This window comes from Podarcis filfolensis (genome assembly GCF_964270895.1).
Source record: "Podarcis filfolensis genome assembly, chromosome: 17".
Classification (NCBI taxonomy): Eukaryota; Metazoa; Chordata; class Lepidosauria; order Squamata; family Lacertidae; genus Podarcis; species Podarcis filfolensis.
The window spans coordinates 20,058,577-20,083,385 of NC_139621.1; the positions used below are offsets into that span (position 1 = coordinate 20,058,577).

The window sequence follows — 24,809 nt, forward strand, 5'->3', positions numbered from 1 at the left end:
TAAGCCACGGGACAAGGATAACTGTGACTTTAAAGATGAATGGGAACCCTTTACAAAGTATTTGAAGACGCAACAAAGCGAACTGGACTCCTTGGCTGGTTTTGAATAAACATTCACAAACTTTTAATTGATAATAATCAGCTAAATAGTTTGAGGATCTATACAACTGTGTAACATGCAGAAAACAGCATTCTTAGAGAAATCAAAGACTGGAACTGAGGGAAGCCTGGGGGTGGGGGTGGGTGGGTGGGTTTTGTGTGGGAGGGTGGGGGGAGGGAGGAAAAATGGGGAAAAAAATAAGGATGATATGTTTCTGGATAGTATGTTTTGTTTTAACTTTGAATTTAAAAAGTTTTTAAAAAAACAACAAACACAGATGCAAAAAAGAAAAAGAAAAGAAAGGATATTCAGTTAACCAGCATATTGTAGCAATGCTGTTTATTACAGTTAGCCATTCCTGACCTGGCCTTTAACATATTTAACAACAGGTGAGCAAATTTGCTAGTAGGGCTTCTTCTGTCTCAGGGCTTCTGCAGTGGGGAAAACTCTGTCATTGAGGGCAAGTGACCAAACTGCTGTCATTTTACAGAAGTTCTCCAAATCACATGCACCTTCAGAAATCAGATAGTTGCTACTGGAACCAAAAGCTCTGTCTATCCATGTAGACACCCAAAATATAATCATTTTCACTACATCAGCTCAAACCTTTCATTCCTGAGCTGTCTATTGTACCACATGCACACGTGCCATTTGTCACATGTGATGGAGCAACATGCAGTAGATGTGCTAGGAGGAATATCTGGGTAGGGAAATGGATGTGTGAAACAGCCCTTAGGAAAAGCAGGAAGTACGGCAAGTGTGCCTGAAATACACTGGTTCAAGCAAGATTGTTCCTACCTGTTCGGTTGAAAAGAAATTCTGTCATAGCCTGTTATCTCACACAGATCCTTCTCAAGCTCCCTGAAAAGCTGCTGGTATCCTTGAGCCTGATCTAGAGGTACAAAGGGGTGGATATTGGCAAATTCTTTCCATGTAATTGGCTGCAGAAAAGAAAAACACAAACACAGAAGGGAAAGTGAATACTTTTGGGTTGAAGAATTTTTGAACACCAATTATATAGGATACTTATGATATATATGACTTTTAGGTTTCCACACCGTAAAAATAGGTTGCTCATTATTACTAGCTAGAAAACATGATTATAAACTTGAAAAAACCCACATTTTTAAAAAATACAAATCAAATGACATTAAAAAAGTCATTATTAAAAGTCATCAGTATACTATTTCTTCTCTGCATTACAGAACTGATTCATTTTGCTGAACAGTTTTGAATATAAATAATCTAGAAAGCTTTATGAAATAGAGCAGGCTTCCTCAACCTTGGCCCTCCAGATGTTTTGAGACTACAATTCCCATCATCCCTGACCACTGGTCCTGCTAGCTAGGGATCATGGGAGTTGTAGGCCAAAAAAACATCTGGAGGGCCGAGGTTGAGGAAACTTGTGTCATGCACCAATAGAGCAAATATTTAAGGCAAATATTATCAAATACGTCTCCACCCTTTTGAATTTAAATAGGATTCTGTGTCCAAGTTATCTTAAAGTGGATTCCACAACTTTCTTGTTTATCTACAATGATGCATAGTGGGCGCATCATAGCAAGTGGGTCCTGTGATTTCAATTTTTATTTCAAAAACTACCATATGCCCAAGGTTGCTGGGACCATTCACAAGAGCACTTCCACAAGGATTTCACCAAGACACAAAATACTCCTAGGAGAAGAAAGCTTATTTAAATCTACCCCCCAATCTTTAATTTTACTTAATGTTCACATGGAATTCTGGGGGAAGGGCTATTATTGCTTGATTAGCTACACATCTCTCAGAAAATAAAAATGAAAAAGCTTACTGTAAGTTCTGATGAACTATTCAACTTCATTGTACAGGATCCCTGAGGAGCAGAAAATGTAGTCAGTAAGTAAAAACATAAAAACCAAAACAAGAATCATGCAGAAGAAAAGAAAACGTAGTCAGTATATTTCAACCAAGGACACCAGCAACTGCCTATTTTTTCCCTTTTAAAATTAATACCTACCAAAGGAATCATGCTGTGAACTAGGGAAATATCTTTGTTTTCTAATCTCTTCATATACCGGACAATATTTGTTTCAGAGTGATAGCTGGAGACACAAAAACTTACGTTAGCAAACCAGTTAACCACACAAGCCATGAAATACATAAAACAATGAAAACCACTGGACCTTTCCCAGCCCCTCTTCAACTTTCCTATTTATCTTGAAAACTGAAGTTAAATTTACTTTCTCTACATAATGCAAACAGTGCAAATATAATAAGCACTAATTAGTTAAAAAGTTTGGTTTAGTGTGTTGTCCAAACCCAGAATTGTGGTTAAGGTCTCTCCTCCATAATCATGGTCTATAGCTAAGGTTTGCCCTATGGCTGTATATTTTGGTTAAGCAGGAGAGACTTCCACATTGATCCTGGATTTGGATATATTAAACCAAACCTTGGTTTAGCCTGGAGAAACCCAAGTGGGTGCAAAATGGGAGCCAGCCTGTTCACACGGTAACAGTAAACCAAACTTGGACTTGGACCAGGTCATAGTGTGCTACTTAGTAGAACCATGACCGTCCCATGAACAGTATGCCAATGCTATCAAGTGATAGTGTCAAGGAACTGCCATTGGCTCAGGGGCGAGGCGGATGGATTACAGAGAGCCCCCAAAGATCGTGGGAAGCAGCACCTCCTCAGCGGATGAAGGAAGCCATGCCTCTAGTGGGGAGGAGATGCAGGGCTCGGAGGAGACAAGGCGGTGCCAGGACACCTTGCCTGAGCAAAGCGGGGAGGAGGGAGGTCCCCCTTTACCCACGCTTTCCTTGCGCAGAAGGCTTTTGCGCAGAGAGGGGAGGCGTAGGCTGGGGGTCAAGAGACTACTCTGCTGGAGAAGATTTAAGGACCGCCCACTCTCAGATTCTGCTAGTGAATGAGCAAGATGTGGAATAGAGGCGCTCTGCATTGTAAAGGTTTTTAGCATCAATAATTAAGCTTTAGAACAGATCAGTGAGGCACCTTGCCTGATTGCTCTCGAGTAACCACCCGATAGCCATAACAGATAGATATGGGATTGCTAGATTGAGGCATTTCTGCCCACAGTTATTTAGGCTGCATTGTAAATATGAATGATAAAAACGTAAGCTAGGTAACTCAATCCTTAACTTGCCCCGTGTCATAAGCGTCAAATCCTGGATCCCACAAGTCTCTATGTCAACATGGCCCCCTCCCAGCGTGAACACGCTAAGTCACCAAACCCCACTATGTGTGCGAGTAATCTCAGCATGCTGGGGGGGGGCGGGCGGGCATGATGACGTAGAGCGCCCCCTGGTGACGGCGGCAATCCTAGGCATCCACAGTTGCGGGGACAAGCTGCCGCCACTGCCCCATTGCTTATATCACAGCAATGTTTTGAAATACTAAACCAAATTTCTCTCTCACAATTATAATCTCGTAGACTTCTTTTCTCAGATGATATCAAGGGGAAATTAATTAATTTCACAAACCTGTTGAATACCTGATGTGTTAGGAATTTCGATGTTCTCTTAAACGCAGTGCCAAAAATACCTCTCGTTTCTCCGTCCATGCTCTCAGCAACCAGTTCCTTTCAAAACAAGACAGACAGGGGGGCTCTTAAGACGTTACTCGTTATCCCTCAAAAATTTATTCTGTCAGATAGTAGGGAAAAAATTGTCCTTGTTTCAGCACTTCTGCTTTCATGGTATTTATGTAAAGGCAAATCTTTCTCCAGCTCCCTGGATACAGGCAAACCCTGTTGTGCCTAATTCAAAAGCAAGGCAATTTGCTCTTAAAAGAAGACTGCCATGAGCATTTTGTCTGCAAGGATATTTTCTTTAAAAAGTTTTCTTTTAATCTGAAGTATGTACACAACGTAAGAATTAGAAATATCTGGGTATACACTTCTAGTCTTTCAGAAGGTGGAAATAACATTTAGTTCCCATAAATCAAAGTCACTAGAGGAGTTTTTTTTAAATAATAATTGGGGGAGGTAGAATAATTTTCTTTACTGGTCCACCCTTCTCATTGCTGAAAGCTAATATTTCCTACCTTATCTTGTGTAATGCAGAATTTTGGTGCAGTACAAGTTGATTAAATTGAACTCAGATCCCTCATTATCTCACAAAACAATACTCAAACCACCTTAGCAAGAGGTGGAAGTGGAGAATTAAATCACCAAGGCAGCTGTCCATTTAAGGACTCAAAATTTAATATTGGCATTTTGCATTTCTTAGTACAGAAAGTATTGATCTGATGTGAAGAGATCTTTCCTATTCTAATTAATTCAAGAGGGTTCTGGAAGCTTCTCTGTGTGACAGAAATAAGCAGAAGGTTCATGATGTTTGGGTTATTCCTTTAGAGAAGCTGAGTACAGCTGGCTTAAGCTGGTTCTGTGATCTCTTTCTGTCAAGAGTCATGCTGACTATAATAGTAAGGCCAGGAGGAGCCTGGGTTTCACTTTCTCTTCCCTCTGGTGTGATGTTCTGCACATAGTATGCTTAGTGTCAAGGTTCAGTCTTATTATAAATTATTGTAAGTTTAAGCTAAGTCTGCTGCAACTGGATTTTTTATGGACAGGGCCAATCCAGAATGTATTGGATTTGTGACCATTATGCTCATTTGCCTTCAGTAGCAGTAAAGCTCTGCTGGATGAAACACAATTGCCTCTGGTCTATTATTTAGGAATCCTGCAACGTGCTTAAGTTTTTACTCTGCTAACTATACGCTGGAGTTCTGCTCTGGATCAACATTGAGTAGAATACATGACAGAGTCTACCAATTAAACGTTAAGCACTCTGAACTGCGATCTACTTACAGCGGAAGATTCACAACCAAAGATCCATAACAAGTCATCCAGGTCTTTCTCAGTTACAGTTTCATCTAGAGATACTCCAAGCTATTGACAGTTGGAAGGGAGGAAGGAAAGTTTAGTACTGAAAAAACAGTGTACTTTCAAAGATCGCAAAACAAAACATTAAAGTAGTGTAACAACTGTTGACATTTCACCAATGTGAAGGTCCCTATTACTACAACAGGAGGGAAAAAGTAACAAATTTTCTCATCAGGTTCAAATTATACTGGTAGAAGCTTACAATAAACTTTTTGCATTTTCAGTTGCTCCATAGGTTTAATATTGTATATGCAATTCTTCTAGCCTTAACTGTAGAAGAGCAACATGTGTTATAAAACTGTGCTTAGCAATTTCAGCAAACTTCCACTATGTATCTGCTCAGTTATTTAAAATTTAGGGGAGGAATTCAATGTAGTGCTAAGGAGAAGGTGTTATCAATATTAGCATTTCTGATTGCCTAATGAAATGACTGACCTTCTCCTCAGCCCATGTACTATGGGGTTATCTTGACCTCCGCAAGCCAATCTGGAGGATGGGGAAGGGAAGGAAGAAAATCCCCCTGTGTTAGTGGAAGTCCTTGCATAGGCTTCTGCTAGTGGGACCGGTAAATGGAATCTGCCCCTTACATTTTTTCCCTCTAATGAAAGTGAACTCAGAAGATGTGAAGCAGAATTTAAAAATTCAGACCCAAAAAGAAAAGGGTATGCAGCACCCCCTCTCTCTACAATTGATTTATCTCTCAATAAATCTGTCTGGATAATTCTAATACATCATGTTACGGAAGCTTCAGGTTACGTGTTTTCAGGATGCGGATAGTGGGAAACCCGGAAGTACCGGAACAGGTTACTTCCGGGTTTTGCCGTTCGCACTGGCGCCTACGCAGAGGAGGCGCTTCAGGATGCGAACGCTGCGGGTTGTGGACGTGCCTCCATCACGGATTACGTCTGCAACCCAAGGTTCCACTGTATAGTGTTACTATTGTATGTTGACTTTCTAACCTAGGCAGGCTCCCAGTTTTCCCCAGTGTTAGGTTGTGGGTGAACATATCAGACGACACAGCGATTCTTCAAACAGCTCTTGTTTATTCACAGGCCAGAACAGAACTGAACTGAAGGGTTCAGTCAGCTTGCTTATATAGAGCTCCAGTACAATGTAACTGTAACAATTTTTTAAAACTATCCAATCACTGAACGTCACTTTCGATCCCTTATTTGCATAACTATCTACAGTATCCCCCTGCTGACCCAGGGTGAGAACTTCAGTACATAACACCCAGTTCTTCTGTGACTATCAGAGGGTTCTTGTTTTCCAGAGGTGAGCTATGCAAAGTTTCACTTTGGCAGTAAGATCAAGACCAACTTCAGAGTGACACACAACGTAGACAGGATTGTTTGGGGCTTCCTGGGTAAAGCACAGCCAGTCCTTTCACGTATCATGCTCAAAATTGTTTACATTTTTATGCGAATCCCAGAAGATTTGCATCAAATCTGCCTTTGATCTTTTACATCTCCAACAATGCATATCTGATTGTATGTTTTAGTCAGTCTGTGCAAAGTTAGATACCACCAAAGTGCAGCCTCGATTTTTCTCCATCACACTAGTGCTTAATGATATCATAGGAAAGCTTTTAGACAACCAGCCCCAATGTGACATTGAAAGGAACACATCCAAGAATAAATTTAGCCATCACTTACTGTACCATCATTGTAAATCCGGAGGTTTATCTGCCTCTGGGCTGCTCGGAGCAAGACTTCTTGGACGCCACATCCACACTGGATTTTCAAGGTATCAAAAAATAGGTCATGTTGCAGTTTATGACCAGCTCTCTTCAGACCTAGCAGAAATAACATGTGAACTCTTCGCTCCACTGGCTGCTCACATTTCTATAAGGTTCTGCACATAATATGCAGTATTTTGGTTGATAACGGTTTTCAACAACAATATGCTGGGATTATGGATTTCTACAGGTGTTATAACAGACTTGCCTAAATTTGTTCAGAGTTGGCAGGTGGGGGGAGAGACTGGTAGCCAAATCTGTCTTATGAATCACTATAAACTGCACTGTTGCCTATTTCCCCACGTCGTCTGGTTCCTCAGATATGCAATCTTACAATTTATCTTAATCCTAGTTCAGAGTTTCAGTTTCTTCTGCTAAAGCTCTTCCTTGAGTGCCTATTTTATCAGATATTTACCATAGAGCTGTTTCAAAGTGAAAGGGTCTCCCTTATCATGTCTACATTTTTTCTAGTTAATAATCAAGTTTTATTATACAAGTTTTATTACATAAAATGTTTTATTTGCACTTGTTGTTCACTACCCTGGAATGAAGACCAGTATACAAATAGGTACATAAAATAGATTTCAGTTGTTGCACAGAATATTCAAATCTTTGAAGAGTCTCCATCATGCAGCCATTAGATTAATTTTAACTCACCTTCAGCTAAGATGAGAGTGGCATTATGCACCCTCCTGGCAATGTGCTTTAGTCCATTAGCGCCATGGTAGACTCCGAACATAGCAGCCATATTAGCCAGAAGTGCCTAAAAGGCACAAAATTGGGGAGGGGTGGTGGAATAAGTCAGTTCACTAGCAGGTTAGTGTAAGGTTTTTTTCCAGGGGGGGGGGCTTGAAGTATATTAGGAAAAAATAATCCACTAATATTTAAAACATTCTATTTGTAATCGAGTTCAAATCAACCCACACGATGAAAAGTTACAATTACATTCCTGACATTTTAAAACAATAAAAGAATCATTCAGATCTCTTGAATGTAAATTTGCAAGAAAGGCCACATTGAAGAGAAAGTTGTATCTAACTGTGTTCCTCTTCACTGGAAAAGTTATTTGATCCCAATGAGGTTTCTGCAAAAGGGAGTGGAGGGGTGGTATCTGTCGCTTCTCCTTGTGCATTTCCAAATGTGCTCCGAAGGATTCTGGTATCCTTTGGAAAATTGTGGGATATGGCACAAGGGGTTTCAGATGAAAGCAGGTGCAGTGTTTACAAAAAAAACGATTTCCTTCCCCTCCCGTTCATTCACACCTTTGCCAGCAGAAGCAGCTGCATACTGCCCCAAAATACCCACATATTTTACTATCCCCATATTCAAATAGTGTGAACACAAAATTTAAAATGTTTATAAATCTACTACTTTTTTTAAATGACTGAACGACTGAAGAAAAGCTCACCTGCGCAGTGCATATGTTGCTTGTAGCTTTATCCCTTCTTATATGCTGTTCTCTGGTTTGCAATGCAAGTCGATACACTTCTTTCCCATTAGCATCCCTTGAGCCATAAAAAGAAAAATGGTTACTCTCTCAACAAAGAACAGCTCTGCTTTTCTTAATAAAAGGTGACCGGTATACTCAAGAAGGTAAGGCAAGGCTAAGATGCTTGAGCAAAATAATTAAAAAGGCATTTAAAAAATGCCAAACTGTTCCTGAACCAATCTGTCGGTCAAGGCACCCTCTTATTCACTTGAAATCACATGGAACAATTGAGTGCAAAGCCCAATAGTGCAAATGACAATTCCGCAAAACAAGATGTAAGGACCAGTTTCACAAAGCCTGACAGACTGTGAGCAAGGGGAACCACAAGCTTGACTGATACACGCTATGAAATCTATGTTGTGTGCCCTTGACCTAAACCTTATATACTAGTTTCTTGGGCACACTCCTCCAATTTAGGCTTTTGAAGGTGTTCCAGTGGGGACACACAACTGTGGAAGTAAAGTTCCAGCTGAACAGAGATGGCGTCTTTGCATATGTAAAGGGATGTATACAGAAAATTTAATAAGGAATCCTTTGAAAGCATGGAAGCTCCATGTGGACAGTGAAGCTCTATGCGCAGTAAGTGTGGAAAGTGATTTGAGGGGAGGAAATTATGTTTATATATTAGTGCATATGTAAGTAAAATAAATAAATAAATCATATTCTACCCAAGAAGATGTGTGTCTCATATTTGACAAAAAGCTCAAATCACTTCATGGCAAAGGAAATGTGTTATCAGAAGGATGGAGTTTTGCACAATCGCCCGAGATGTCTTCAGCACAAGTCCCATGACTAGGAATGAAGCTTTCGGCTTCAAGTTAGCCTACCTTGTAACTCCTACCATTCTTCCAGGCATCATTCGCACCAGGTTCTCCTTGACAGCAAAAAAGGCTGCGTGTGGCCCGCCATAACAAAGTGGCACCCCAAACCTCTGGGAGTTGCCCAGAGCGACATCAACACCAAACTCTCCTGGAGGTCTCAAGATGCACAGAGCTAGCAGGTCAGTAGCACAGCAGACTAGAGTCTGAAACAAGAAAAGAGATCAGCATCATTGTCAGAACAAATGAACCATGGCCTATGTTATGTAACACCAATGACAATTAACTAAGGTTTAATCAAAGTGATTCTAGTACGTCTCAAAGAAAACAACAATGAAAGAACCAGTAATGCCTTAATTTCATGTTTAATGCAACTGTGCTGGGGTATATAAATTACCTGTTCCCGGTACCTCATCTACAATAAAGAGTATTGTGATGTAGATTTAATCACTATATGCAGCATTAGGAAGAAACCTTGTATCAAATCAGATCATTGGTTCATTCTGAAACAGCTCAACCATTTATTTGTTGAGAGAAGCAGATTTACTCCTACAAACTCTGCATGCGGATCTTTGGCCTCTATTGAAGTCAAATAAGGCAAGGGAGACCTACGTCTGCACAGAGAGGTTCATTTCCGAAGAGTGTTCTGCAACTACAGTTATAATAAATCTAAATGGTTAAACATACAAAATATGTCAGGAAAAGGTTATCACTGCTTCGTTTTACCCCGTTCTGATGGGCTTGATCAACAAATGCAGTGAAGTCTTCCACCTTCCCCTCGGTATCTGGGTACTGGAACAAAACACCGCTGACATCTTTGCCACTGAAGTCCATTTCATGAGGCAACTTCAACTCAACAATAATGCCGGTGTAACTGGAAAGCAAGAGAAATATACAGGAAAAGAGTAAGCCAATTCCTGCTTGTAAATGGGTTTTCAACATCATTTACGGATTGGATCCTGACTTTACCCTTCCACAAATGGGAAGACTCCTATCCACAGAAAGGTTTTAATCCAGCGGAGGGATCCTGCTGGTGAAGGGGGGGGGGAGTTGACTTTTGCTGAGTCCTCGCTCCCCCTGCAGAACCCAGGAATACCACTCACGATGGTTGATGGCCCCTCAGTCCCCTGGAACAGGGTGAGAGGAGGTGCTGGGAGCTAAGGCGGGAGCGGAAATTGGCAAATCTCCTCTCCCTCTCCTGCACAGGAAGAATGTAACTTGATTCAAGGGATGTTCCCGCTGGGAGCAAAGTCTGGATCCAATGAGATACCTACATATTGATTTGAAGGAAATAATGCAACAGAAGTCAACATTACTTTGCTCTGGTTTGCACCACTGCTATCGTCTGAGGATGGCATCGGATGTCGACATAAAACTTCCTCCGCTTATTATGCCTGTTTGGGGGGGGGGGGGGAGAGACACACAAACACACAATGTAAGCATTTAAAATATGTTTCATACCATTTTTATTGCAGGCCAACAAGTTTCTACAGCCTACACCATTACGCCTGATTGGCTTGGGTATCTGGCCAATAGTTCAGGAAGGGCTGGCAGGAAATATCCATCAATTACGAAACAAATAAAAACTCAAGCCTGCCACTTAGTTACCAAGATCCACATAAGAAAATTGTGAGGCAAAACACTCGGTTATTGTTAGAAGATTATTAGGTAGATTCACAGAGAGCCATGAGCCCTGATAACTAAATGTTGCTTCCCGTTTTTTGTTAGTTGCTTGGAAAAGCAATGGAAGGTTATCACCCTTTTTGTGGGTTTTCCTAAACCACCTTGGTTGGTCACTGTGAAAACAGGATCACTGACTTTATGGTCCCTTGGCCTCATCGTTAAGTACCCTCCTAATCACCCAATTGTGATTTATTCAAGTTCGGTATGTATTTTCTCTTTTAGTATCCCTTTTCCTTTCTTCATGGCGTAACATTTCCGATTACAGGCCAGGGGGCAGCGTTCATTCTGTTTAATATAACTACTGTATTGAACATAACTGCGGGGCCCTTTATAAAACAAAAATGCTATTGCAATTATTTTTGTTTCCGTCTGTTACCTGTGGCACAACTGCATAGCTTCGGCTGCAGCAGTTCCTTCATCTAGCAAAGATGCATTCGACACGTCCATTCCTGTGAGGTCACACACCATTGTTTGATAATTTAACAGACTCTCCAGCCTTCCTTGAGATACCTCTGGCTGGTAAGGGGTGTACTGGGTAACCCTATTAAAAAGAAAATATTTCAGATATCAAGCTTCTGACCCTTCTGAACCATGTTTCCAAAAAGGTCATTATCTCAAATATATTTTAACTGTCTATTTTAATACCATTTGAATCTGGCTATTTATGTTGCAAACAGAGCATGCACCATAAGAAAAACAAATAAATCGGGCTTAACTTTTAGAATGTGACTATTTGCTGCTGAATAGAAAGCATTCTCGTCAATTATCAAACAGTTATCTACCACCCCAAATATGATAGTCTAGAGGTATCAAAATTCAGAGTCAAGCTGCACTTAATCTGTTAACTTGATTATGCTGTAACTTCAGTTACTCTTCACTAACTGATCAGCTAATACTAAAATACTGAGTGTTGTAAAAGATTCTGGTTTCAGAAACCATGACACAGAATGAATGATCACAGCTGGTGTTGCTATCTGCTACTGTAACACTGAGTAAAATCTTCATTTTGTGTGTTTAATTACATGCTAAACTTTAGATGCGGTTCTTGCAGGGTGTAGGCGGGGAGGGGGAGAACAGAGACAGAGACAGAGACAAAGAAACCTGCTTTTGACTGTGTATGCCTGTTTCCTGCTGAGAACTTAATTTAGAAATTAAGCCCTGCTTGGGATGTAGAGAACAGGCACACACAAAGAAAGCCTTTTATAGGCCAGTTTCATTCTCCCCGCACCACTTCCAAGGCCAACAACTTTGCTTGTGCTATGGTCCCTGTTATGTACTGAAGTTCTCACCCTGGGCCAGCAGGGGGATACTGTAGATAGTTATGCAAATAAGGGATCGAAAGTGACGTTCAGTGATTGGATAGTTTTAGAAAGTTGTTACAGTAACAAGGTACTGGAGCTCTATATAAGCAGGCTGACTGAGCCCTTCAGTTCAGTTCTGTTCTGGCATCTGAATAAAGAAGAGCTGTTTGAATAATCGCTGTGTCGTCTGATATGTTCACCCACAACTTAACAGTCCCCAAAAACCAGCCAGCCCACTGGCTGTTGGGGCCTGGGAATCCAGCGCTAGGAATTTTGACTGATGGGTGGGACAAGCCACCTACTGATCTAGCGATGTCATAATGACATCATTTAATTGACAGGGAAGTGGCCCTGTGCACCAGTCAAGTTTGATCCTGATAAAGGTCTGGCCCGTGGAGCCAAAAAGGTTCCCCACTCCTGTGCTAAAACGTATGAAGTAAAATATTTCTTGCAAGTGATAAAGGGTAGATCTACACACAGGAAAAAACACGCTATAAATAAGTCAGAAATTAAATTGTTATAATAAAAGGAAGAAGACTATTTAAAAATCGCATAGAAAACTTCTTTCGCTCTCTGCCACCATCTGCTGTTGCGTGTTTATAATGCATTCAAAACATTGTTTTTTGCCTAATGTAGCTGAGTCCATATAGAAAAAAAATGGTTGTGTCTAAAGCAAGGCAGGGAACCTTACTTGAATCGTAGGGAACACTGTTGTCAAGTCAAAGGCCAGGTTATAACCCAAAAGGAGTGACTTATGAAGTAGTGACTTTAGCTATGATAGGCTAAATGTAGTTCAAAGATAAGGAGTAGCCAACATGCTGCCCTCCAGTTTGCTAAGAAGCAACAGGAAGAAAAGAATATTGCTGGCACTCCCTTCAGTCCCTGCCAGCATAGCCAATGGTCAAGGATGCTTATAGTACAAGTCCAACAACATCTAGAGGCCATGGCCTTGGCTAGCCCTGCTTTGTTGTTTAGTCGTTTAGTCGTGTCCGACTCTTCGTGACCCCATGGACCAGAGCACGCCAGGCACTTCTGTCTTCCACTGCCTCCCGCAGCCCTGCTACAGATTCTTATTTTTCCAGCAAGGAGGAGTGTTTGTTTTTAGCTTTGATAAGTTATATAACAACTTTTTTGAGGGAGGGACAGTTTTGTTTTTGTTTTTACTCTGCTCAGCCTCTGATAAGTACACAGTGAAGTTTCGACTTCAAAGAAGAGAAGTCAAAGATCCGTGAGAAATTTACAGGCTCTGAAGCTGTTCCCATTCAGTCCAGTATGTGGATAAGCTTCTGAATTCATTTTAAGGCATGAGTAAGCCAAATGAAAACTTCTATTATCTAAACTACGGTTAAACAATTCACCAAGGCACTTGCAGTGAGTTAGAATCTCCTGCATGCAACCAGGCAGGGTGGCGGTTTGTTCCCCATTAAGCCACAAAGGACGATCACAGGGATGTGCGGACAGGTGTGCCAGGAAGCTTTTTTTGTGCTAGCTGTTTTATTTATTTATTTATTTATTCATTTAATATAATTAATATCACTATATGCATTTATATCCCATCTCTCTCTCTCAAGCTGGGATTCAAGGTGGCTTACAGCATTTAAAAATAACATGATAAAATACGAAGTAATAAAAACAAACTAGTTAAAAACAATGATTTAAATATATAAAGCACAGTTAGAGGAAGCCATTAAAACACCGTTTTCCCTAACAGCAGTCTAGCAGTCAGCATTGTCTGCATCTTAATTTTCAAAGGCTGGTCTGAAGAGGAAGGTCTTAGCCTACTGGCAGAAGGATAACCAAGAGGGAGCCAATCTAACTCTCTTGGGAAGGGATTATACCATATGCGAGCAGCCACAGAAAAGGCTCTGTCTTGTGTCGCCACCAGCTGAGCTTCTGGTGTTGATGGGACCAAGAGAAGGTGCTCACCTGCGAATCTTAACACCTGGGCAGTTTCATATAGGGAGATATGATCTTTCAGGTAGCCTGGACCGAAGCTATAAATGGATATGTTTGCAAACCTTGATTAAACATCTAAAAAACCCCAAAGCCTCAGCTACCTTTGAGAAACCTTTAAATGGTAGACTACTATGTGACTATGGAAAATCCCTTAAGTTTACCATGCACCAAGGCAACTGGTTCCTCAGGAACAAGCCTCCATGGAGTTAGTTGCGCAGTACTTTGGATCCTGACCAACATACTACCTTCCTATAACAACAGCATCGTATTACTCACAAGTAAAGTATGAAAACAGGTAGACAAAACACCCCTATTCAACATCATGAAAACTGATCACTGTATATTGTTCAGGCTATATTTAAACAAACTTTTCTAACCCCGAGAGAGAAATTCAACCCCCTAACATGCACAGTAGCAATCCGGCACATTAGTAATTACTGACCATGCAAATTGGTCCCTCTCCCATGCCCAGAATTTGCATTGTTTTAATTGCATATGCTTATTGAACACACACAAATCACTCTTCAGGATTATCTATTCATTACCATGATAGTTGGCTGTTATTGCTAGTCTCCAGTTCTGGCATCATTCACATCTTGCCAGACATTGAACCAAAGTACATGAAATTGCACGCATTTTATAAGTATTTCAGAATACTGTTATCAGTATGAAAATAAATAAAGCACAAATTAGGCACGCAGTCATTACGAAAATAAAGTGGATTTCTAGGGTTAAGTCTAGACTTATTGTCAACGCATCCAAGAAGCCAAACATACTTTCTATTCTTTGTCCGTTCATTTATGTTCATGTCACGTTACTGGAATTAATTAGTTCTGTTTCCAGGGCAACACCACAGCGGACAGATAGCATGAAGACAGTCCGGAAGAATCAGCACAAAAATGTGTGCAGCTTAACGCTGTCCCACAACATTACACTGCTAACAGCCGATTGTGGGTTAGTGAGCCACACTATTTATTTATTTAAACGCATCCTATTCTCAGTACTTTGATTAAGAAAACTAGAAATGCCACGCAATCTAAGGAATCCTGGTACACTTTACTATGTCCCAATTGTCTAGGGAGGTCTGATCTACACTGCAAGCATATTACCAGGAAGGGGGTGGGGGTGGGAAATGAAGCCAAATGCTTGAGGATGAGTCAAACAGAGATGTGAATTTGTTTCTCTAAAGTACAAGTCCCAGAGTTCCTTACTCCCTGGACAATATTTCCTGTGCACAGGCAGGAGGAACAGGGTGTGGCAGCTGACCAGTAGCAGGACCGAGGAATCAGCACCATAAGGAGGGATAGTGATATTCCAGGGGTGGTGGTGAAAGCCAGAGGTGCAGATAAGATCTATAAGCTGCAGAACATGTGAGGATGTTGTAAGTCTGTACTGAGCCTAGAGAAATAATGTTTGAGCACTGCTTACCCGTGATAATGATAGCTAAGGACCGCTGCCAGAACTGGGGGATTTGAAGCAATTGCCTATGACCCTCTTTGCTTAGGAATAATTTTACAAAGCATAATTTCTGTGCAGAAATGTGGGGAAATGTCTGGCCAGGCAAAGAATTCCTGCATACTATAATTGGGCAGATGGATTGCAGCCAGTATTTACCTGGGCTAAATAGCTAGACTTGGCCTTAAGAGAGAAAAAGCTCACTGTATTTTTTATGCACAGTATTACCTACAAATAAACTGAGCAATTGTATGCAACTATCAAATAAACTGAGCAATTGTATGCAACTATCTGTGCAGAGTAGCAGGAATTGTTTACAAAAAGACTCCTACTGAGTTGCATTCTTGCTAGAAGAATTCAAACGTTTGCTTGCCAAATCTGTCAATGAATGGTATTTGCCTCATACTGTGCTTTCCTGTTAGTCTTTTATAATATTCAAAACAATAACACACAAAAACAACCTCCGGGCTTTTCTATTTGTATCTCCCATCTTTCAGTTTTCATCTTCTTCAAGGACTAATTTTACACACCCATAAAAGTTTTCCATATTTAACAGTTACATGAATGTACATTGGGGGATTTGCATTCTACCCTCTTCTAAGACTTTGATATATTTCAATAGTTGAAGTATAGCTTTTAAAACTTAATAGCAGTTAGTAGCATGTCCTTGAACCATTTTGAATATTTTGCTGTATGCATAGCCTCACAGGACTTTTGCGTAAACTGACAGTGGAAGTTGAAAAAAAAATCTTGCAAATTCAGAAGTTTGATGTTTTACCAGAAAAAAATCAGAAGCTTCACAAATTTATTTATAGCTAACTCAGTTGGTCAACTTAATTATAGGAACTATATTTGATGGTTAATTTCAAAAAATTCTTTTCTGTAATTTATAGGCCACTTATTATTTATTAGGGCAACAACAATCAAATTAATTTGTTAGAGACTTTTTTATTGAGTAGGAAGTGCCACCAATTAATCTGTCAGTATATTTTTAGATGTAGGATGACCTAACACCTGCTTTTGGGAAAGTATGCTTTTTGCATTAAAACTAGCCTTTACTCATAGGTAAATGTATACAAATGCAGTAGGGCTGCAATCCTACACCCACTTACCAGGAAGAAATGGCCTTATTGAACCTAATGAGTCTTACTTCTCAGTAGACTTGCATAGGATTGTGCTGAAATGAATGAAGTCAACTAAATCTCATGCAATTAATTGACTAGCAGCAGTGCAATCCTAACCATTTTGATTAGAAGTAATTCCTATTAAAGTCAATGGGGCTTACTCTCAAGTAGGTGAGGTTAGGATTACAGCCCAAGGCATCACTGGCTGGTAACAGATCTATTATTTGTGCATGTTTTTATCTATTATGTAGCTCAGGTTTGTCAGTTGTCTGGCTCCTTGTGGGGAATGGGAATTGATCTTAAAAAGTAATTACAAATGATGGAAGCAACCTGCACCTACAACCACATTTATGTATTAGAATAAACATTTCTGCTTTATTGATAAATTTGCTAATGACTGTTCGTTCTGTTCCTCAGATAATTCTGAGCATGTTTTCTTTCATCGGAGTCTTGAATCCCTGCAGGCAGTACAATAATGTAGGAGCTTCTATGCATCCCAGCACATTAACAACATGAACAATATGAAATATACAGTACAGGTGTGTGTTTAATGATAAAATATGGTACATTACCATCCTGCGTTCTCCAGCATATTCCTCACAATGGCCTGAGGGACTGAACAGTTGTAATAACCCATGCCAATATATGATCTCCAGATCTTGTTCTTGCTGGCAATACTGTGTAAAGTTTCAAGAATTTCATTCTCACCTAATTAAAAAAAAAGTTATGATAGAAGTCTTGTAAAAGGATTGATTAATGTGGTACATTTGGAACCTGCTGCTCCTTATAATCTAGTGCAGGTCTGCTAGCACCTCAAATTCACCTCCCCTTCTACTCCCCAATTTAATTGGCCTGCTCATCTTTAGTGCTGAAAATCACAGAAGTGAGGCAAATAAAGATTTGCTACCATCACTCACAATCACTACATTCCAACTGCCCACTTTTGAGTGATGATATTTAGTTCTTTCTGATTAGTAGCGTATTGTAGCATGCCTACTCAGCGGGTTTTTAAAAGCTTGAAACCTATTTCAAGTCACTTGCAAAAGGAATTGTATTTCCTTCTTTGCATTCTTTTGAATGCCAAGTGAGTTTCCTTAAAACAGGGGTGTCCCTCCAGATGATGCTAAGCTACAGTCCCCAGGAGCCCTGAACATTCACCAAGTTGCAGGGGCTGATGGGAGTTGCCGCCCATCAGTAGCCACCCTTACCTAAAACTACTGGAAGGTAGTCCAGATTGTTAATTTCGCCAGAGACACGTACAACTCTGCAGCATCATACCGGGACTTTTAAACTCATGTAAACTAGTTAATGCCTGAAGGGTCATGATTCAGCTGCTCCAATATGGCCTATGCTATGATATCATAATGAATTTAGCAAGACTCAGACCACCTTTGGTGGCTATGGGGCAATGGAGAAAACTTTTCCTAAATTACACAGCAAGAGTTACGTAAGTTCACCAAAGGTTTCTGATTGACAACCTGCTGGTGTCAATTGAACAGCCTTTATATACCTTTTGCTGAAAGGGGATATACAGTGTCAAGGAACCTACGCTTGAAAATATCACTTAATAGTGAAAACTGGCAACTGAGAGCAATAAATAAATCAAATAAAAAATTGCGAATTCATCCCACAGGCAATCAAGACTATTTGAAACCTGACCTCTAGTCATTTAAGCACTTTATCTACCTTTATAGTACTATGTCCTGAAAAGAAAATAATAATGCAAACTAGACCTGGGCGAAATATCATATGTCGCCCAGGACCGGTATGAGCAGCAGACTGCGATGTCGGCTTCATTCAGCAATACAGTGGTACTTCGGGTTAAGTACCGTTACTTAATTTGTTCCGGAGGTCCGGTCTTAACCTGAAACTGTTCTTAACCTGAGGCACCACTTTAGCTAATGGGGCCTCCTGCTGCCGCCGCGCTGCTGGAGCACGATTTCTGTTCTCATCCTGAAGCAAAGTTCTTAACCTGAAGCACTATTTCTGGGTTAGCTGAGTCTGTAACCTGAAGCATATGTAACCTGAGGTACCACTGTATATCACTAAGCGCTCCCCATTCCCAGCAGAGCCATCCGCTTGAACAGGAGCCAGCACCGGCTGGGGGATCCTTTAACTGCTCGGCTGAGCAGTGACGGAGTTTGCTGCATGAGTGCCTGGAACAGTGACCATGCCGTGCACCCGGGGGGGGGGCAAGCTGTGCAGGGTGTGTGTGATCTGCCATGTGCGGTGGTGGCAGAGCGAGGCCACTGCGGTGTGCCTTTTTGTCACCCCCCTCATGGTTGGCACCCAGGGTGGACCGCCCCGGCTTCCTACGCCCCTGTGGCTGAGGGGAGCGGCAACTGCACACTCCTCAGGTGAGCAGTTAAAAGATGCAGGGGGAGGAACGAGCTGTATCGGTGCCTCGCCAATGCAGCTTTTTTCACCCTCTGCACAGTACGAGGGCAGAGTGGGATGCCAATTTTACTCAGCAATATATCGCTGGTGAAACCGCCACTACTCCTGAGTCCCTCTGCTAGCAACACTCACTGGAGGAAGTTGGTAGCAGAGGGGCTCAGGAGCAGTGGCAGTTTCACCAGTGATATACTGCTGAGTGAAGCTGATATTGTGGTCTGCTCCTCATACCGGTCCTGGGCGATATATTAATATATCGGCCTACCTAATAGGTACCTATAGATGGAAGATACAATCCATTAGGGGAACACTGTCCAGGAACAAGTGATCTCCATATGGACCTCGTTAAGCAGAGTTCACTTAATCTGCATCATAAGCATTATCTTTAAGTGATTTGTGCATATGATTCTAAATGTTCTAAACATTTGTCTTGCATATCTGCATGGAAATCTTTCCTGTTGTCCTGTACTATGAGAATCATGTTTGCCATATTGCTATGATACTTCGTCTGCTCAGTTCTACTCACTTGTGTGCCTAATGATCAGGACACTAATAAAGTTACTCCTGTCTCATTTTCAGTTTCCTTCCTGTCCTTTTCATACTCAACAGAAAATGAAGCATAAAAAGCTTAAAGTCCAGAATACAGCAAAAACGGATATGAGTTTTTTTAATGATGTGCTTTAACTTCAGGAAACATTTAGGAGATGCCTTTAAAAAAACCAAGGACAACTCAACATTTTTTTACTCCACTGCACTATTTTCCTCTACCTGACAGTTAGCCTAGTCTAAAGGTACAAAACAGGTCCAACTCTTTTGTATGGAGTATTTATCTTTATAGAATACAGACATTGGCCTCTGATTATGAATCTACTTGGCTAATCTGAGGCTGTCCCCTCCTCATTGTGCAATGAAAAAGCTATAAAGCAAAGGACTCAATGAAGGGGGAGCTGGAAATACGAGAGGACGGTAAACACCCATTAAGAAACACTTGGAAATCAGCCATTCTAGTCAGCCTACTGCTTCCAGTTTTCTAGGGCAGTAGCAAAGATGAAATGCATTACACCAGACCCACTACACTGAAAATAGTTGAGTAATCCTTCAAGAACTTTAGCTGGCAATTCTTTTTGCTGAATAAACACCTGCTGCTGACCTTGTTTATTTCTCCCACTGGGAGCATTGCATGACATTATCGGAGGCAATGATCTTAATGTACCAAGCATCGAGTTCATTGATCTTTTGGCACCGTTATCTCAGAATGGGGGAAGGGGAACAAAGCACATACAGCTCCATCTTAGCTTTTATAATTCAGAAACAAGGTGCCCAACAGCTGAGTGGCGTGATTCCTAGTTCAAGAAATAAAATTATTGTTATTTATTATTGTTGTTACTGTTATTATTAATCTCCCCAGCCCTGGCTATTGCACACATGAGCCCAGACTATCCCCATTGTTTCCAACAGGGTAGGTGCCTACTCTTGAGATTTTGATGCCTACTGAAAACATTTGTTCACCCAGGCCTTTGCTGGTCATTGTCCAGCTACTGTGGTTGCTATTATTTCTAGATTTGTTGGATTTTAATGGGCTGTTTTATTGTTCTCTGTTGTAGACCAACATGGATTTTTAAAAATGACGATGGTATAAAAGTATATTGCATAAATAAATATTGGTGAATACTTAAAATGTGCAAACGGTGCTTGCATAGTTGTTTTAAACTGTGGGCAGTAAGGGTGGGAAATAAATATGGGAAAACCTTTGTACATTCACTTTCATTTGTGTATCACAGCCCTTTGGCCATAAATGGCCAGAGTATATAATGGCCAGTCAGAGTATATACTTGTTTGCCTCAAGCTCTCCTATGTTACTGTTAACTCTCATCAGTTATAAACTCATCAGGTGGCACAAGTACAAAGTGTTCAAAAACAAGATCCAGTAAGGGACTTTTTGTGTTATAAACTTGTTGACATGAATTTATCATATGCAGTTGCCACCAAATTAGAATATGGCACAAGTTACCAACCAGATTGTGCAATGTTGTATTTCTCCCTCAGCCTTTTGGAATACTGGAATAATCCAGTTTACATGCCAAAGTTTTGAGGCACCCAGTTGTCACGAACCCCTAGGGTATGTTTAAATTTGAGTTGCAGCGTTCTGTAACAGGCTTCAGTAGACTAAAACCACTGTCAAAGGAGCTTGCTGTACTCATGAACAGAAATGCAGCCAACTACTACTATTATGTTATCAGAGAATTACCAAGTAGATGGCAGCCTGTTACAGAATGATACTAAGACATACTAAGGGACCAGTGGACCCAAATAATGCTCATTTATTTAAAAGTCAGCAAGGAAGCGCTCAAGCACAAAAAGAGCAATATTGCATTAAGTATAAGCTGAAATTAGTGTCATGTTCACTACACAAAATACTGTATTATGAAGAGTTTAGTATTACTAACTCAACTCCTTCGCTTTTGCTGCAGGAGTTTTATTGTCGCCGTCCTGCAAAATCTTAAATAAAGTTTGGTCAGGTCCCAACTGCATTTTGGCCCTTGCTTAATTATCCTGCTATATATAGGTACATAAATAATGGACTGGGTATGAAATCTTGCTGCAGGGAGAAGAGATCCTTGCTGAAGAGTGGGAAGGAAGAGCTCACCACCATCATTTTTAAAAATCAGACTGCATTTCCGCTCCGTACACGTTCTGAACATAAAATGTAAAGAAAAGCTGCAAAATGAGAGCATAGTTCATAGTTTTTACTTAAAGGGAAAGAAATGGACAGATGATTGCCAATGTATTATGTTCCTGTAGTGTATTCAGTTTTAAAGTAGCAAGATGTCTGTGAATATTTTGACTTATTATTATTAATTTATTATTTATACCCCACCCAGCTGGCTGAGTTTCCCCAGCCACTCTGGGCGGCTCCCAATTGAGTATTAAAAACAATACAGCATCTAAGGAATCGAGATGTCATAAGTAGAATTTAACAGGTTCCTATGATACCTAGACAGCTGCATGCTACACTGTGCTAAGTACTAAAATGAAAGCATTAGCTGGGGGCAGTAGGGAAACCACATCTCATCTACAGTTTAAAGGGGAACATATAGCATGTTGGTGCATAGGATGAAAATTATGGCCACTTTCCCCCTCCCCTGTTTTCCAGTTGTAATGCTAAAAGCTAAACAATGGTTTGGCTTAGTATTATGCCCAAACCTCAGCTTGTGATTTGTCTCTCTTTAGACAAACCATGAGCTGTAATCAAGGTTTGTTCTTGGCAAACTGCCCACTGTTTGCCTCTGGAACACAAATCATAAACCCAGATTGGGAGGCAGTGCTTAGTCAAACTATTGCTCAGCTCCTATTAAGAATGGGGGAGGGGAAAAGCAACTAATTTTGTTCTGTGCACTAATCCCACTGTGTTATGGTTAATTATGGTTTCAAGTGGCACATGAACATTGCCAATTTCAGTCTATATTCTGAGTCTTCGGAAAATGCAGTTTCCCCTTAAAAATGTTAATTGTGAGGATGGAACACTTACTGAATTATATAAACCACCCTATACCTGGAGGTCTCAGGGCAGATTACTTCCAACAACTAAGAGACACGTCACGTGGCTTGTTTGGTTATGACACTGATATAATGTTGCACATCAAATGCAAAATGTACATTTTAAAAGAATGAGCAAAATATGCATGTACTGTATACCATTTCACATCTGACACACAATGCTTTCTTTTATACTGAAACATTATATCTAGGTAAAAAAAAAAACCCATTATAAATTGGCTGTAAGAAACCACCACCCCTTCAATAGTAACTCTTGAGTTATCTTATTAGGAAAGGGTTGTATCCAGCTAAATTTGACCGACAGCACAGCTATTGAAATGAATGGCTCTAAATTAACTCCGTCCATTAATTTCAATGGGTCTCCTCTAAGTATGATTAATATTGGCAACATTCCAAAAATTACAAGTCACAAATATTATATCAAATAGGGATTAATATAATCCAGAATTATATATATATATATATATATATATATATATATATATATATTCATATTCAACCACAAACTGGGAGAAGACAGTTAATTAAACAAGCTAAGCTATAAAAATATAAAAGCTGAAAAAACAGACTAATAAGTTTTCCATCATTTTCTATTACCTCTATATAGAATCTATCTTTGCAGACTATTGTTCCTCGGGGTTTTTCATTCCGCCTGCTGCTTCTGTTCTGTGATGTCATCACAAAGTAACCAGATTGAACTGGCCAGAACCTTACAAAGGGCTGCTAGGCCTAAAGTTTACACTCAAACTGCAGCTGGCTGATGAACAACACCAAAATGAGAGCAAGACAATTCAGTGTGTTCTAGATCTTTAAATGCTCTCACAGATGAAAAAGAAGAGATTATCCCTAAGGGAAGGAAGCTAAAAGATTATAATAGTGCAACTGTTTAACAAAGTTTGATTAAACCATCTATATGTCACTAGCACATTTTCCTGGTATTTTGTTTAGAGAGCACTTTTATGTTAAGCACTTAAGGAAATCTTGATGCTGCTAGATATAATTTGTTTTATTTTGTTTTAAAGATGTACCTTCCGCCTCCCAAACCCTGGAAGTTTCTCCAAGAACCTCTAAACAAGGAAAATTATGAGTATGGAAATTTTGCACAGAGGGGCAATTTGGTGACAAAGTACAAAAGGAAACTTATTTTAAAATCCTTTTTTGTACTTGTGAATCAGCATCTACACAATGTGACATCATCACACGTAACATTTGATTGGCATTGCAAACTGACATACCTAGAAGAAACAGTGTGGATGAAGGTGTTAGAATCTGATCTCCTAAACTATTTCTTGAATAATGAAAGCCACTAGAGGCATGGCAATGTACTGTAATGTTATCTAAAACTGCATATGCTTCATAATGGCAGGGAAATGTTAAATGTTTTAGATTGTAAAGCAGCATGATAAGCATTCTTGATAGGTGCTCCAGAGACATTTTGAACAACATTTATGCATATGACCATATAGATCACATTGGACATTTTATTTCTATTTTTTTAAAAAAAGATCTATCCTAAAAGTAAGTAAATAAAAAATAACTAAAGAAAATTAGCAAAATAAATACAAATAAGGCAGCAAACAACTTTTTAAAAACATGTATATTAGACTAGCTTATTCATTCACATGGTATATTTTAAAGATGATTTTGAGAAATTATGGGTAAAAGACTAACATGGGTGTCCCCTGTATGTTTATGCAGACTGTATTCTGGTCTTCACAATAGTCATCTAGTTTTTGCACCAACCTTTTAAGACAACTCTCTATCCCACAACTAAATCAACTGCTGATAGGCAGAATGAAATTCTCCTACCCAGCTATACTAATTAAATCAGAAGCAATGAAAAGCAGAGAGGGGAAGATTTCATATGTGGCTTTTTATTTGCACCTAGGCTGAAAGGGACACTTACAAATGTGGTCATCCATCTTCAGAGGCCGTTGCAAGCGGATATTGCCAGGAATTGTTTTATCGATCAACTCGTCAATACTCTAAAAAGGCAAGGGATAGGGTGAAAAGCATCACATGAACTGACTGCAAGTTTGAAGTTCTGCAACACCTAAGCCGCGCACCAAAAAGGGGGCATTATTCAGACAAAGGGTCCAAACAAGAGGAACGGATGAAGGGAGGAAAAACTCACGAGGAATCTTTGCTGAAGAGCTCGGGCTCATGCAGCCGAGGTTTTATGAAACGCGATTTAGACCTCTCCTCCCCCACTTTCGAAAAGCTCTTTACTCTGAAGTGAAATGAGGCCAGATGGCGTGACATGGTGGGAAAGATATTGATGTGGGGCGATGCGAAGGAGAAAGGAGAGCGGG

The 24,809-nt window shown here is 40.2% G+C and overlaps 1 protein-coding gene across 2 annotated transcripts in view; it reads right to left on the minus strand.

The window, feature by feature from the left end:
• The window catches only part of GLDC (glycine decarboxylase), a 36,885-nt gene that overhangs the window by 10,217 nt on the left and 1,859 nt on the right, over window positions 1-24,809 (minus strand). Inside the window, exons 2-15 of one of the 2 annotated variants that reach the window (XM_083592986.1) lie at window positions 24,404-24,482; window positions 17,118-17,253; window positions 11,086-11,250; window positions 10,343-10,420; window positions 9,753-9,900; window positions 9,036-9,232; window positions 8,128-8,224; window positions 7,377-7,482; window positions 6,637-6,776; window positions 4,907-4,987; window positions 3,579-3,676; window positions 2,096-2,180; window positions 1,910-1,951; window positions 898-1,040 (exon numbers count right to left, since the gene is read on the minus strand). In XM_083592986.1, coding sequence (XP_083449112.1) covers window positions 898-1,040; window positions 1,910-1,951; window positions 2,096-2,180; window positions 3,579-3,676; window positions 4,907-4,987; window positions 6,637-6,776; window positions 7,377-7,482; window positions 8,128-8,224; window positions 9,036-9,232; window positions 9,753-9,900; window positions 10,343-10,420; window positions 11,086-11,250; window positions 17,118-17,253; window positions 24,404-24,482 — 1,595 coding nt within the window. Of the gene's footprint in view, window positions 1-897; window positions 1,041-1,909; window positions 1,952-2,095; window positions 2,181-3,578; window positions 3,677-4,906; window positions 4,988-6,636; window positions 6,777-7,376; window positions 7,483-8,127; window positions 8,225-9,035; window positions 9,233-9,752; window positions 9,901-10,342; window positions 10,421-11,085; window positions 11,251-17,117; window positions 17,254-23,094; window positions 24,483-24,809 lie in introns of both variants that reach the window. The other variant, XM_083592987.1, reaches the window with a different exon arrangement.